This window comes from Vitis vinifera, chromosome 17 (assembly GCF_030704535.1).
Source record: "Vitis vinifera cultivar Pinot Noir 40024 chromosome 17, ASM3070453v1".
Lineage (NCBI taxonomy): Eukaryota > Viridiplantae > Streptophyta > Magnoliopsida > Vitales > Vitaceae > Vitis > Vitis vinifera.
Window position 1 is genome coordinate 12,707,947 of NC_081821.1, and position 15,018 is coordinate 12,722,964.

The 15,018-nt window shown below is 31.7% G+C and overlaps 1 protein-coding gene across 1 annotated transcript; it reads right to left on the reverse strand.

Moving 5' to 3' along the window:
- Positions 1-678: 678 nt before the first annotated feature.
- Positions 679-11,036, reverse strand: LOC100256953 (uncharacterized). The gene is made up of 20 exons (XM_002276465.4): positions 10,840-11,036; positions 10,662-10,748; positions 10,312-10,380; positions 10,071-10,203; positions 9,925-9,971; positions 9,707-9,793; positions 7,774-7,835; positions 7,350-7,392; positions 7,164-7,244; positions 6,632-6,748; positions 5,934-6,039; positions 5,260-5,323; positions 4,794-4,836; positions 4,136-4,405; positions 3,892-4,053; positions 3,384-3,512; positions 2,202-2,351; positions 1,813-1,899; positions 1,171-1,239; positions 679-1,057 (listed from the first exon to the last, which is right to left on the reverse strand). Exons 1-20 carry the CDS (start codon positions 10,969-10,971, stop codon positions 947-949), a joined length of 2,049 nt encoding a protein of 682 aa, XP_002276501.1. The 5' UTR covers positions 10,972-11,036; the 3' UTR covers positions 679-946.
- Positions 11,037-15,018: the final 3,982 nt, after the last annotated feature.

Genomic DNA, 15,018 nt, shown 5'->3' on the forward strand with positions numbered 1-15,018 from the left:
ATGTGCTTATACCGAGAGCATTGGGCTCCAGGACATGGACCTTTTCAACTACTACAATTCAGAAATTCTTGCTGAACTGGAGGAGACATGCTATTATGATCACTTGGGGTTTAAATGGAGTAATGATTGAGATTCAATTCAAAATCCTGTTGTAGACCAAGGTCTATTCACGGCACAAGCCAGGCCTCAGGGGTTGGCTACCATTGTTAGCAACTGGAAAACCAGAGAGCATTTTCTTTGGTTGATGTAGTGAGATAAATGTAGAAATATGTACCGTTTTGATGTATCCATGCCAAGCACACTGCTTTGACTAACCTAACCTTCTAACTTCACGATCAACAGCACTAGTTATTGCTGAAATATTCTCATTTATATTTCTAAAATCATCCTTGGCGTATTGCCTTATACCTCCTTTTTGAGTTGTTTAATGTGTGTTTGGTACTGCAATTTGAAGTGCTGTGGTGTGCTGATTTTCTGGGAAAATTGCTGTATCAATCATTGAATAATTTTTTAACATAATTTTACCTAAACTTATATAGAATCAGTTGTAAAAGAACTACAAAAAATAAAATTAAATTAAAAAGCATTTCCATAAAGATTTTCCTCAAAACTGACCACTACTTTAAATCCAATTTGCTTTCAATAATAACAGAAAGAATGTGATATATCGTAAGCATCTGTAAAAGCTAATTCAGCTCTATTATATTTGGCAAACAAAACCACCACAATGTACAACAATGCCTCAAAAAATTGGATCAATTCCTGCTAATAATATTTAAAAACAACTCAGTGCAGCACCAAGGTGGGTGCATGTACGGTGTGTGTGCTTGCGGGGCTGCGCAGGCAGGCATGTGTCCGTGTATTTGTACTGAAAACTGTGACATTTTTAATATTACAACTAAATCACCTGAATAATTCATACTGATGGTACATCTTGAAGCTCGAACTACTTTTGGGGAGCTGAACGCTTGCTGTTTTTCTTGTTGCCTCTCTTTCTCATACTAGTCTCCACTCCTTCAGCCTCTTCAGCCTTCTGCTCTGCCTCTAGTATGGCCAACTGTATGCACACGAAGAAGATAGACATGATGCCATACTCTTATTAATATAATTATGTTTCATCTTCGGTTGGCAGCACCATACACATCTTGGAAAACAAATTAAAAGAATCACCTCATCAAGGATTGGTTTAAGCTCTCTGTATCGAGCTTCAGCAAGATCAAAACCATCCTTTCGTAGCTCCTGCAGTTCCAAGGAGACCATATCAACACACTTTAATGCGTTCATAGAGAGTACACAATGCATAGGGAGACTTCTATTCAACACCATTAGTACCACATGGCAAGTATTAGAAAAGTATGGCAAAAGCAAAACCATTCAGAAAATTTCAAGGATTCTTTCCTTTCTCATCACCTTTCATTGTCTAAATAGAAGAAGATTTGAAATCAGGATTCAAGTAAATAAAATCATCAGCATAGTGAAAGGAAAAACATTACTGCAGGGAACAGAGCTGCTCAACATTATCCAGAGCACAAAGAGACAGATCAAGACCTAGCAAGAACCAACAAAGCTCTCCACCAACAACCATCCCTCAACCCCCTCTTAAGTCTCTACCCACTATGCCATACCCACACACACCAATCACAACCACAACCACCACCAGCACCACCACAACCAAAAAAGGAAGCAGGACATTCAAGAATTGAAATAAAATATACCTTCACCTCAATTGATTGGTCAAGCAAATTGAAGACAATGAACAAGAGCTAAGAGAGCAAAATGTCTACCAGCTAATATTAAAACTTATGAACAGACCTTTCCAGTGTGTTGAGTGTGCTCATGTGCTGCCATTTGCCAGTACAAATTGGTACGCTTATAGAAGTCCTTCAAGGTTTCTCCAGGCTTCACAAAATACAAATGATAAGCAATCAGTTGACAAAGTAATGATGGATGAGATGAAAAGAATGGAGTTTAAATGTGCCTTTAGATGCACAACACAAAACTAACTACAATCAGCAGGTCCGAGCAAAGATCCTCCCTTTATTATCAGGAGTTCATGAGCAAAGCTCCTCCCTTTATTATCAGGAGTGCATGATGTAAATGCATTTCCTTAAAAGATTCAGGAAATGGGAAATCAGTTCCTATAGCCCAGAATGAAATCTAAGAAAAGTTATAAAAATTGAAACAAAATTAAAAAATAGTACAATTGGGGTTCTCTGTGAATCTGAAAGGCCAAGATTGGCTCTGATCTGCTCTATTCTAGCCCGCTTCTCCTTCCTCCGAAGATTCTTTCCTTCACCTTTGATTATAGCAACAGCATCTCCCATTTCGAGGGATCTTGATCCATCCTTAGCCTTCATAGAATGAACAAAAAGTAGAGAACAAATCAAAGAAGGCACACATTTGTTCAATGCAAAACATCTAAAATTGTTTTAGTTTTGGGCATGCATGTGTGTGTGCATACGTTGAAACTAACACAGAATGTTTCTCCAAGCTCCAAATACCACCTCTGTTCAATGCATGCATTATATTACAGAATGCTTCAATTCCCTCCTTCCCTCCTTATCTCTCTCCCTCTCTTACACACACACATCTATTACCGAATGCTTCAATTCGCTTCCTCGCTCTCATCCATTACAGAATGCTTCAATTCACTCCCTCTCTCCCTCCCTCCCTCCCTCCCTCTCCCTCTCTCTCTCTCTCACATCTATTACTGATTGATCAGAGTGTGAGGTTATGATTTCGACATTGTATTAGCAGTGGATCTTGGGTAAATGGAAGCAGGGATGCTTTAGGTCAATTTAGTCAGAGTTAAATGGTGTCAGAATCATCTGAAAAGGCATATGAATTCATGCCAATGCACCCTACTACCTAAAACAGATACTCCAATTGATCTCACCTTTATATTTCACCACGAGTTAGAATCGCTCTTGAGATATGGAAATGCACTAATTTAGAAGAAACAATGTAGACTTTATGGAAGAGACAATGAAATGCTTTATCTGCTCGAGAAGGTGCTTGAGTTTTTCATGGTTTGGAAATTTGCATTCTTATAGTTTTTGGTACTTGGGTATTTTTTTCTTTTTTCTTTTATTCATTTTGTGATGCACAGTAAGCTTGATCTTGGCAAGTTGTGTGTGTGCAGTGTGTCTGTGTAATTTCACCAAGCAAGCTTGACATTGGCAAGTTGTGTGCGTGTGAAGGGTGTGTGTGTGTGTGTGTGAGAGAGAGAGAGAGAGAGGAGAGAGAGAGAGAGAAGATGTGTGGGGGAGCATATACCTAAAACTCCTTTTAGAGAAAAGGAGTAATTAATTCACAATAGGATCAAGAGCTAGCTAATTACAAAGCAACACAGGTATTCTTGCTAATCAATGAAAGAGAGACACCTCTACATCATCATCGTCGTCAGTCTCATCACTATTGCTTCCACTATTGCAGTCTTCATCTTCACTATCATCTTCGTCTTCATCCTCATCTTCTTCCTCTGAAGCTTCTATCCACTCAGATTTAGAAGCCTGAAGTCCAAAAGGAAAAGAGCAGGCACTGTAAGGCAGATAGAATCAGTTCAAGATGTCTGCCTGACAAAACTATGTTTTGTAAAACAAATAAGGATGTCTATAACAATTTCATTTATAAAATCAAAGAAAGCATGGCATTCCATCCAGATGCAAGCTTCAAGGGACCTTGTCATACTATATCTATTTTGATAGGAAAAACAAGTATACATAGAAGTGAAGCACCAAAAAAAGCATCCCAAAGAATTGATTATTTTTCATACTATATGAGATCCAGCCACATTTGATCTTAATGATCAGTTCAAGATTTAGTTAAGACTTGACAAGTAGCAAGCACAAGTAGCAAGAATCATGTAAAAGGGAAGGAAATGCAACAAACCGGTATGATGCACTTCCATTCATCAAGTTTGCTGAGATTAAGGCAATACAAATCATCAAGTGTAATTTCTTGATCCTTGACTTCCATCATGCCCCCATAAATATATAGTGTGTCTTTTCCAACAACCATGGAGCAATTGATACGGCCACAAGGTTTCACAATCTAGAAGTTAAACCAGATTCCCAAATCAATATTGGAAGAAAATAAATGTGACAGACAATCATTGCAATCCACTATCACAAACCTCAGATGAAATGGAATTTTGTAGATCCAATTGGGCACCAGATTCATGAGGTCTTCCATCAGACTTGATGGATGGTCCACCATCATTAACAGTAATGTTTGTTGTCATATGACGAGATATTTCATCAATGCTACTTTCTAGGTCAGCTGCTTCTTCATGGGATTCCAAATTATCATCTCCATCATTCTCCTCACACTTCTCTAGATCAATAGAACCAATCTTATTGTCAAGAGTAGCCCCATTATATTTTTTATCAGAACTCTTTTTGACCTGCAAAAGCAATCAACAACCACCATATGGTATCAAGAGAATACAAATACCACATTAATAGGTTCCAAATAATTCCTGCATGAAACTATAAAATATGTTGATGATTAAGCAATTTATTCCAAAAACAAAAATAGGTAGTTTCTGGGGAAAATGCAAGAATAACTAAACATGAGAAAATTTTAACTCCATATGTTTCTGCCATATGAACATGAGTATAGTTGCATCGTTATATAAATGTAATAACACAGCTTTTTGCTTCATTGACATAGCCCACAACTAAATAAGACAGACAGGTATACACACATGAAATGTTAACACAGATAATGATGGAGTAGTGTTGGCACATTCTAATAATAACTATTAATATAACAAATTTGCTAGAGAATACCTTATCTTTAGTTGATTTTTCCTTCCGCAGCTCCAATGGGTACCTAAATGAAAAGTTTGAACAATTTTTCACTGAGTTGGACCACATCTTCAGAAAAAAGTGTTCAAATAAAACTTCAATCACTGTATTGTAAAATAATTCAAGATGGAGGAGATAAAAGAAAAAGATGAATATAATTTTTCTGCATTACAGTGCCTCGTATTGGATCCACTGGGAAATATATTATTATTTTCCTTTTACCTAGAGAACCATTTAGGCTAATAGGTAGCACACTGTTTACATAAAGAAGCACCATAGTTGTACTACAAAAGTCCAACAGTACCAAATCAATGCCATAAATAGGAAGAAAATCACAAAAGTACCAAATCAATGTCACAACAAATATGTGAGAATGAAAAGGGGACTGATATTAAGTTAAATCATTTGACCTTTGCTGAAAGTTAAAATGAGGTGGCATGGAACTCACCAGCGGTGAGTATCTAATTGGAATCCATAGAGCTCATTCAAGAATAAGCTCATCATTACATCTCCTGAAAAAAACAATAAAAGAAAATAAATAAATAAATAAAATCAAAGTCTTGATCTTTTTCACAAATGAAATCAAAGTCTTGATCTTTTTCATAAATGAAATCAAAATCTTAATCTTTTTCACAAATGAAATCATGACTTAATTCTGGTTCAACTGGCATGTATCTGTTATATATGTCTATTTAAATTCAGAAATGGGGAAGAAAACCAACTGCAGTCAACAAAGCCCCTTCCCAACTGGTTGAGTGGGGCCTTTTCCACTTGATTTACATGACATGCATCCTATTAACCTAGGTGTCCCTGTTACGGATGAAAAGAAAGATTATGGTTTTGTCTTTGTCTTTATTTTTATTTTTATTATTATTATCTTTTTTCAATAGGAGGAAACACTGAATCTTACAGCTCCAAGCTCATAAAATTCTAAAACTTTGGTGCAGAGAAGTACAGAACAGAGGAAGCTCAGACCAAAAACCATGATCCAACAGCGGCAAGATATATTTGAAAGGAGAGTATAAATCAATCAAAACTCTATCAGATATACATCCCCTTTGCCACTTAAGTAACAAAAACACAAAAAGGAAAAAGAAATTAGTATAAGTAAAAGAAACTGACCTTCAACTTCCATATCAACTACACCCCCAAATAGCACAGCCCTTTTTTTATGGACACACATAGAAAACCCAGCACGAGGTCCAGGAGGCATCCCAGATTTCTTCACCTATTAGAAAGGAAAATCAGAAGTAGAAACATAGACATCAGGCATGCTCTTTGATGGAGAAGTAGGGCGGTCAAAAATTTTTAGTTACTTAGCATTAATTTATTTAAAGAAGATATATGCAAATGTATAACTAAGGCAAGGCATGAGTTTCTAAAATTGTCATGAATTATCATTTGATATTGAAAAGATTACAGAATTATTAATATTCCTATGAATTATATAAAAAAATAACTAAATGATTTATATCCAACATTTGGTTGCAAATCCTCTACAAGGGTTTGTGATATAATTATTAGGAGCAATGTCACTAAAATATTTTGACTTACAAATAAATGAAGTACCTGAAACTAAATGAATAAACTATAAAAAGTAAGGCATGCAGCACAATGAACCACAGACATAAGATTCAAACCTTGAACATGGAAAAACCATTTAATCCTCCCTTTCTTGACATATACATCACTGATTAGTTACAAAAAGAAAACAATCCAGACCACTTTCTTTTTTTCTTCTTTTTTTTCTTTTTTAAATAGACAATAATATAGTTTTATAAACAAGCACCATAGAAACAGCGCAAGAAAACAAGACAGACCTTGTTCCACTCCCAAGTCCTAGGGTCAAGGGACCACATGTCTGAATGAACAATTCCTTTCTCTGAGTTGTTTTTATCAGATGAAACTTCTTTGGAGTAGCCACCATACAGAAAGATCTGAAATGATAAAGGTATTAAGCAAAATGTAAGATTCAACTTTCTGTCAAGCGTACTTTACTTAATACTGAGGAAAAAGAAGGCACCATAAAATTCATAAAAGGAGCATTGACATTACAAATTTTATATCAAATCATCAAGTTAGTAAAATTGGAAGGACCATCAGTTTCTAAAACACATTAAAATGTACCCACAAATCAAACAAGAATTCATAGTCATATGATAAATTCCTCCTAAACCTGAAACGAATTCCCATATATAACTGACAGTTATAAAAACTGGACACTGCAGCACACCTTGCATGCAATTAAATAAACCAATAAACACATGCAATATTTAAATTAGAAACTAAGTTCAATATAAGCAGAGAATATTCCACAACAACCATAATAAAGAGGATCTCTATATCACCCACCTCATCTTGGAACACAAAAAACTGAAAACCACTCCTGGCACTTGGCCACATGGAACCAAGCCTAGGTTTTATTTCTTGCCACTGCAATGCAAATTGCAATTACTTCAATAAAACAACAAACATGGACCTTAACTTAAAAAAGTTACATAATGTTAGCATAGTACAATAATGGCCAAATATGTTCACCTTGAACTGATCCAGGTCAAATACATGCAAATCATTAAAATACCTGCAAAACATAAAATAGAAAAAAAAAAAAAAGGAAAAAAAATATATCAACCTTCACATGGTAGAATGAAATGCCATGGCAAGTAAATGGCATTATAACTACCAAGGTTCTACATTTTTTGGTTCAGCCACCATCTTTCAGATTTTCTTAAACAACTAAAAAGTTTTGCCTTTGATCCTCCAAATTGCCACAAGCTGAAAATCTCAAATTAGTGGGGAAAATAATACTCTTTTTTCTTTTTTCTTTCTTCTTTTTTTTTTTTTTTTTTTTTTTGAGCAATATACATCAACCATGCTTTCTTGAGCAACTTAAGCAAGAGCCAAACTTCTTCATCAGATTCATGCCACCTTAACAATGCTTGATAAAGGCCAAAAAAACAACCTTACTTCTCTGAGAGTGTCATAGAAGCCACCAAAAACAATAATCTTGTGCTTGTATAAAACCTGTAACATGTCCAAAATAAAATTAATTTAAAAAGTGAAAAAGTGCAAAATATCAAATAAGATGAATAAATGACCTATGATACATTCCTATAGAATACAGACATTAGAACCCTCATAATTCAGTGTTGAATCATACATGTGCAATCACAAGAAATATTACAACAAAGAATAATTTTCATGACTTTTCATGGTGCTGGTGAAATGAATAGATATCCTCAGTGATATATATTCCAAGTACTAATTACTTCTCCTTAAGCTACAGAATAAGCATAAACATGCTCAACTTAAATCAAATTTCAAGAAAATATATATTTTTTTCTGCATATTTCGGCAATTAGTTCAACCCATGGATCTTCTGACTTAACCATATGGAATTATATCTTTTTACTCACCATTCCTCAAATAAAATAGGTAGTCACTCCAGTAAGCATAGTCCTCTAATTAATTTATGACACTCATACATTCTAACATACATGTTGGTGTTTAATTGTCCAAACAAAAGGAGCACTCAATCTCAAAAGAGTTAAGAGAGAATGTAAAGGTACTACTAGTAAACAAAGACACAATTTTGAGTTGGTCATACAACCTGTACCTCTTGGAAAGAATTAGAGCCATGGATTTTGAAATCTTGGGACTTCACCCAAGCCAGCCTTTTTTTGACCAAAATCAACAGGTTTCTAGATTCCAAAACTCCAAAATCCTTCGAGTTTAAAATTCTCATGTTTAGTTTGAATATTTAAGTTCTAAGTGAAGATAATTTTTTACCCTCTGTTTTAATTAACAGTAAACATCCCATCTCAACCTTCAAAACAAAGCTACCATAGTGCTCCTGCCTACTGACACCAACAGATTTCTTTTCTTCTCCTTTGAATATTGAAATAAGAGATATCTTAATAATTACCTAAAAAGGTTGAGAGGTGTGGCTTTGTACATAGTAAGTATACAAAAATCACAAAGGCAAAAAGAAAACAAGCAGAAAAAGAAACTAAGAACCTAAGCTAGTCTAATCCCTTCCAAACAACCAAGAAACTCCATTAAGGAATGATTACCCAACCCAAACATTTCCTGGAGCAATAAAACAAATCTGAATCTTTCATAGTCTAATTTAACCACCATGGACATCCCCACCACCATCACTATGTCACAACACCACATCCATTAATGGCATCACCACCACCAACTCCATCTTTGCTACAAAACCAGCTCCAGAGCCACCTTCTCCACCTTTAGTTCCAGCTTCCTATACTACAATATCACCCCCACCTTGTCACCACCACATCCACTAGTCGATGTTATTCTTATCTCTTTTCTTTTTTCCCTTTTCTTTATCAGAAACAAAAGGTTGAATATATTTAAACATAATGCTCAAGAGAACAAAAATGTCATGGTTAGAAAAGTCTCTCATGGATCAAAATTGAGGCGAAGTTAGGACCCAAAAAGATCGAATGAAACAATGTATATACAAGTAAATCCCTTATGAATTCTAAGGTAAACTTTTAGGTTAAAGAGGATTCATCATTCATCATTTGAAGGAAAGTTGTCAAAAACTTGACACAACCACTACCATCCACACAAACTAACATTTCCAATTGTCTCCACCACTTCCATCATCCTCTCTTTCATAACACCACTTCCACCAAAAGCACCATGGCAAATTTCATCACATCCACTCCACTGCTACTGCACCAAAACTATGTTTAAATTGAATTCTCCATTGTAAATTGTGTTTTACTGATTACAGATATGTGTGTGGGAATAACAGGCATGCTACTCAAGTTTCATTAAAGCCTATTTCCAAAAAAACAGTGAAAACAAGAATAGCAAGATCTTCTTGTGATTAGTTGGACACCCTTTAATAGATCAGAACTCACCATTCGATGACCTGACCGTGGACTTGGACATCCTTTCAGATTTAGTTGTTCCCATTGATTTGTTTTCAGGTCCAACACCCAAAAGTCCTGCAACAGCAAAATAGCAAATGCATTGTTCTAACCTTGACCACAAATTATAGAAACACAACCAAGACTCCAATGAACAATAAACTACATTGTTTTCTTCAAAATAAGAAGAAACATGGCAAGTGTCGTACCTTGTAGTGATGGAAGCACTCTTGATTCGGGGACGTAAACTCACCACCTATTGAAAAACAACAGTTATATCATTATATCCCAAATTCCAAACATATGTTGTCACAATTTCTTTTAAAGAAATAGGACCAGGATTTTGTCAATCTACCAAAGATATAGAGATAATTCTTCCAAGCAACAGCTTGATGAGAACTACGAGGAGGTGGACTATTAGGGCTAGATATCAATTTCCACTCCTGCTTCTCAATATCATGTCGATAAAGATCACCATATACAAATGTCTGAAACATCCCAATTCCATATACACATTCCAAATATGAGCAAAGATTAGCATCAAATCAAGATTCTCTAAAAACAGAACATCATGTCTCAATTATACAAAAGTTAACCTTGTTGCCATTGTAGAATTCACCTCCATAAAGAATCAGCTCCGTCTCTTTCAAGGGATTCATCGTCAGCTACACCATGAATAACAAAATCATCAAATTGAAGTAAAATTCAAGCTTGTTTGGTAACACAATCAAAACGATTTTTTCATAAACCCTTTTGTTTTCGAAAATAAAACCAATAAACAGAATGGCATTTATTGGACTTTGAAATGATTGGACTTTGAAAACATGCCCATTCATTCTCTCAGGTTTTGCGATTAAAACAGAACTTCTTAAACCAAAACATGTGTAAGACTCAGAAATTTATCAGAAAAAAAAAAAAATAAGTGAGAAGAAGGAAAGAACAGTACGGAACAGTTGGAGCGAGGCGTCGGCGCAGGGACATTTTCGTCGATGTGAACTTCCTTCTTCTTAGCCTCCTCCTTCTGTATGCTCAACTGCGGAACCAAATACACAACATCATTCATGATTCAATTCCCATCTGTTTCTTGCGAAAATAAATTCGATTAAGAGAAATATAGATTATACCAGAATGGCATCGATGTCATCTTCTTCGGAGATCTTCTTGTTCTCTCTGCGAGCTCTCTTTTCCTCAGCTTTCGCAGTTTTTTTCTCTGTTTTCTCCTTTCCTTTCCCGGGCTTTTTCGTTTTCTTCCCCATTTCCCACTCCGCTGCTACTACGCTGTCGAAACAACTCACAGTTCAGAACAGAAGAGGCCGCGAGACACCGTAGGGTTGTTATTGCCGGTATATAACGACGTCGTATCATGAACACCAAATTTTCGATTTAATAATAAATAAATAATTTTATTTAAAAAATATTTTATTAAAAAAGATGAAATAATTCTCAAATTATGAATCTAACCCTTCCCATACTTTTTCTTGAAAAATAATTCATTTTTAGCATAAATGTCTTTCACCATTTCAAGCATTTATATTTAAGTTTTCAAACAAGAGGTTATTTTTACAAGAAAATAATATAACATTTTTGTCGAAAAATGAGACAAAAAAAGGTAAAAGGGTTAAGGATGGTGTGTTTTTAAATAGAGAACAAAAAAATGGTTTTTTTTTATAATTTTTTAAAAGCTAGAGTGTTTGGCAAGATATTTAAAAAATGGTTTTTTTAAATAAAAAACAAGAAACTTGTTTGAATGAAAAAATATGTATATTGTTTTTAAAGACAACCTATTACTTTTATTTTATACAATTAATTTATAATAATATGAAATTAAATTCAAATTAAGTCTTATTAAAAAATAAAAATTAAATTTATAATTATGTATGAGTTAAAGATAAATATTTTTTTTTAATTATGAAACAATTTTTTCATTGTTGTAAAACAAAATTTTCTATAACATAAAAATCATTTTAATATTCATTTTTAATACAAATAAGTACTTTAATTATTTTAAAAAAAAAATTGTTTGATCATGATTTCTTATGTTTTTTTTAGAAATTTTTTAAGTCAAAGAATAAAAAAAAAGTAATAAAAAATTTCTAAAATTTTTTATAAAATTGAGGATATTTGGTAAGTTATTTTTATAAAAGAATTTTAAAAATAAAAAACAAAAGGACTTTTTCGAAAAAATTGTTTCTTTTTCTTTTCTTTTTTTAAAAAGTTGTTTTGATTTTGTAAAAACATTTTAAATTCAATTTATATAATATTAATTAATTAAATTTAATTGAAGTCTTATTGAAAATGAAAAAAAAATTGTAATTATAGATATACCAAAAAATATATAGTTTTTAGTAAAACATAAATAATAATATTATAATAAAATCATAAATTATATTTTAAGTAGAAAATATACTATTTTATTATATGTTAGAAAAATGATATTTTGTTATATTCATAAATTTATGGTATTAATGAGTTTATTATTTAAGTTTTTAATTATTTTAAAAAATTAATAGGCATGTTAACAAATCCAACGCATTAAGCTTATTTAATTTAGAGTTAATTTGCTTAGTGAAAAAAATTAAAAAAATAATAATTCTATGTAGAAGATAAATAATGGAGTGTATGTGTCTTTTTATTTTATTTTATTTTTAAAAAGGTATAGTAAAAACAAATTTTACTTGTTCTCTAAAAGATGTTCTTTATTTCACTTTGTTTTTAAAAATTAGAAACAAAGAACAATAAGTAAACAGTGTTATAAATTTTTAAAAACTATTTTCTATTTTTAAAAATAGAAAACAGTTTTTAAAAACTTTGCCAAACAAACTCTAAATTTCAAATTTGAGTTTTCACTTACCTTTTTGATCAAATAATCCTCTATTTTATTGTGAACGCTTAACTAATGGTGTATTTTTTTTATATTTATATTTGATTTTAACTATTTGATAAAAATTATAAGGAAATAATTTCTATATATTTTATGGTTGTGATTGAATTTATTTTATTTGATAGCAATTATCTTTTTCCATTTTTACATTATAACCATAGTCCAAAATAAAATTATGGCAAAATGTTTTTTAAGTTCTGCACGATTTTTTTTTTTAAGAATATTTTTCTATTTTCAAAATGGGAAAATAAATTTTAGAAAGAATTTGTTTGTTTTATGCATGTAAAAAATAAAATAAAACAATAGACTTTTTTTTATATATATAATAAAAAATATTGTATAATTTATCCAAAAATATATAAATAAACCATTTTTTCTCGTTTTAAAGGTTTTTTTAAGGATAATTCCATGAAGTGAAATGTCAACGAAACAAATCTGAAATAATAGTGGTTCTTCTAACTTTTTTAACGGTAATCCAAAACAATTGCTGTAATATGGCAGTGTTTTATATACCCACCAGCATGAAAACTAATAATGTGTGTTTGATATAATTATATGAGTTATAATTAATTATTTTAATAAAAAATAAAAAATTATTTTTTATTTAATATCTAGAATTTTTATTACGTGTTTTTAAAAACACTGTACTCTAAATCTACTCCAAATTATATGAGACCATTTTTAAAAGTTTTATCTAAATATATTTAAAACATTTAGAAGTTATTAAACAATTCAAACACTATTTTTATAATGATAAATATTTATTTGAGAATAAGTATTCTTCAAAAGATAATACATTTTATAAAATAGTAAAGATTATCTTGACTCTAGATTTGACTAAAGTTATAACTCCTCTTTCAAGCTCACATTTTTAAGGAAAGCATTTTTGTGGACCCCGCATTTCGGCTCATGCGTTTCCCACTCGATGGCAAACTCGATTTTTATTTCGAAAAATTGATTTTTATTGATTAAGAAAAATTGACTTGGAGTCGCCACTTATTTTTGTTTTATTTTTAAAGGGTAAACAAAATAAGAAAGAAAACCCTAAGTGTGACTCCTGGTTTTGGAAAAGGTGGTCTGTGAAAAACCGGATCGGGTTCGGGGGTCAGGTTACTTATCGAGAAGGTACGGTAGAGACCGTAGCACTCCTCTAAGTCCCTAAAGTCGGGTCTCTACAAATAAAATGAAGCTGACGTGACAATCGATAGGAAAATCAATGGATACTCGAGTCGATTATGCACATATGGGAATCAGAACATGCATAGAGAATGACTAGAATAGGAACGGATGCATACCTGGGCCACGAACGAGCGATGCGCTATCATAAAAACAAAGTCAGTACACAATATAGAGCACGAAATATATCACATGCATTACCAAACATAAATTAAAATTGTTCGAAGGAAAACTAGCTTTTTGAAATTCATTTTGAAAATCGGAGTCTTAGAGATTATTTGAAAATTGGATTTTTAGAAATTAAATATAAGAATGAGAATTTTAAAAATTAAATTTGAAAGGAATTGGAATTTCAGATAACTAAATTTGAGAATCGGAATTTTGAAGAATTATTTAAAGACGGAATTTTAATAAATAAATAAATGAATGGAATAATAATAATGATGAAATAATAAAGATTAAGTAAATAATTGCAAAAAATAGAATTTTAGAGATTGAAGATTGAATTTAGAGATTTAAATTTTGGGAAATTATTTGGAGATGAGATTTTAAATGTATGAATAAGTGAATAAATAAATGAACGAGATAATAATAATAACGAAAATAATCATTAAACGGCTGAATGTGAATAGTGGAATTTTTGAGATTGAAAATTAAATTTGGAAAACGGAATTTTGAAAAATAGAACTTTAATTATTGGAATTTGTAAAATAAATTAAATGGAATGATAATAATAATAATGAGAATAATATTTAAACGAATGAACGTGAATAGTGGAATCTTTGAGATTGAAAATTAAATTAGGAAGTCAGATTTTTCAAGAATTGAATTTTAATGATTTGAATTTTAAAATAAATAAATAAATAAATATGGAATAATAATAATAATAATAACAAAAATAATGGTTAAGCGAATGAACGTGAATAGTGGAATTTTTTAGATTGAAAATTAAATTCGGAAGTAAGATTTTTGAATAATTAAACCTTAATGATTTGAATTTTTAAAAGCAATAAATAAATAAATATGGAATGATAATAATAATAACAAAAATAATGTTTAAATGAATGAACGTGAATAGTGGAATTTTTGAGATTGAAAATTAAATTCGGAAAACGGAATTTTGAAAAATTGAACTTTAATTATTGGAATTTGTAAAATAAATTAATGGAATAATAATGCTAATTAACGGAAATAATATTTAAACGAACAAAATGAATAGTGAAATTTTTGGGATTGAAAATTAAAT

What these genes read in the sequence shown, in the direction of transcription:
- LOC100256953 (XM_002276465.4), bottom strand. Translation starts at nt 10,971, where the DNA reads ATGGGGAAGAAAACGAAAAAGCCCGGGAAAGGAAAGGAGAAAACAGAG. An exon ending in TTTTTGTGTTCCAAGATGAG is followed by an intron (nt 6,749 to 7,163) that starts GTGGGTGATATA and finishes TTATCATTTCAG; the next exon opens with ATCTTTCTGTATGGTGGCTA. An exon ending in ACACTCAACACACTGGAAAG is followed by an intron (nt 1,240 to 1,812) that starts GTCTGTTCATAA and finishes TTGGAACTGCAG; the next exon opens with GAGCTACGAAAGGATGGTTT.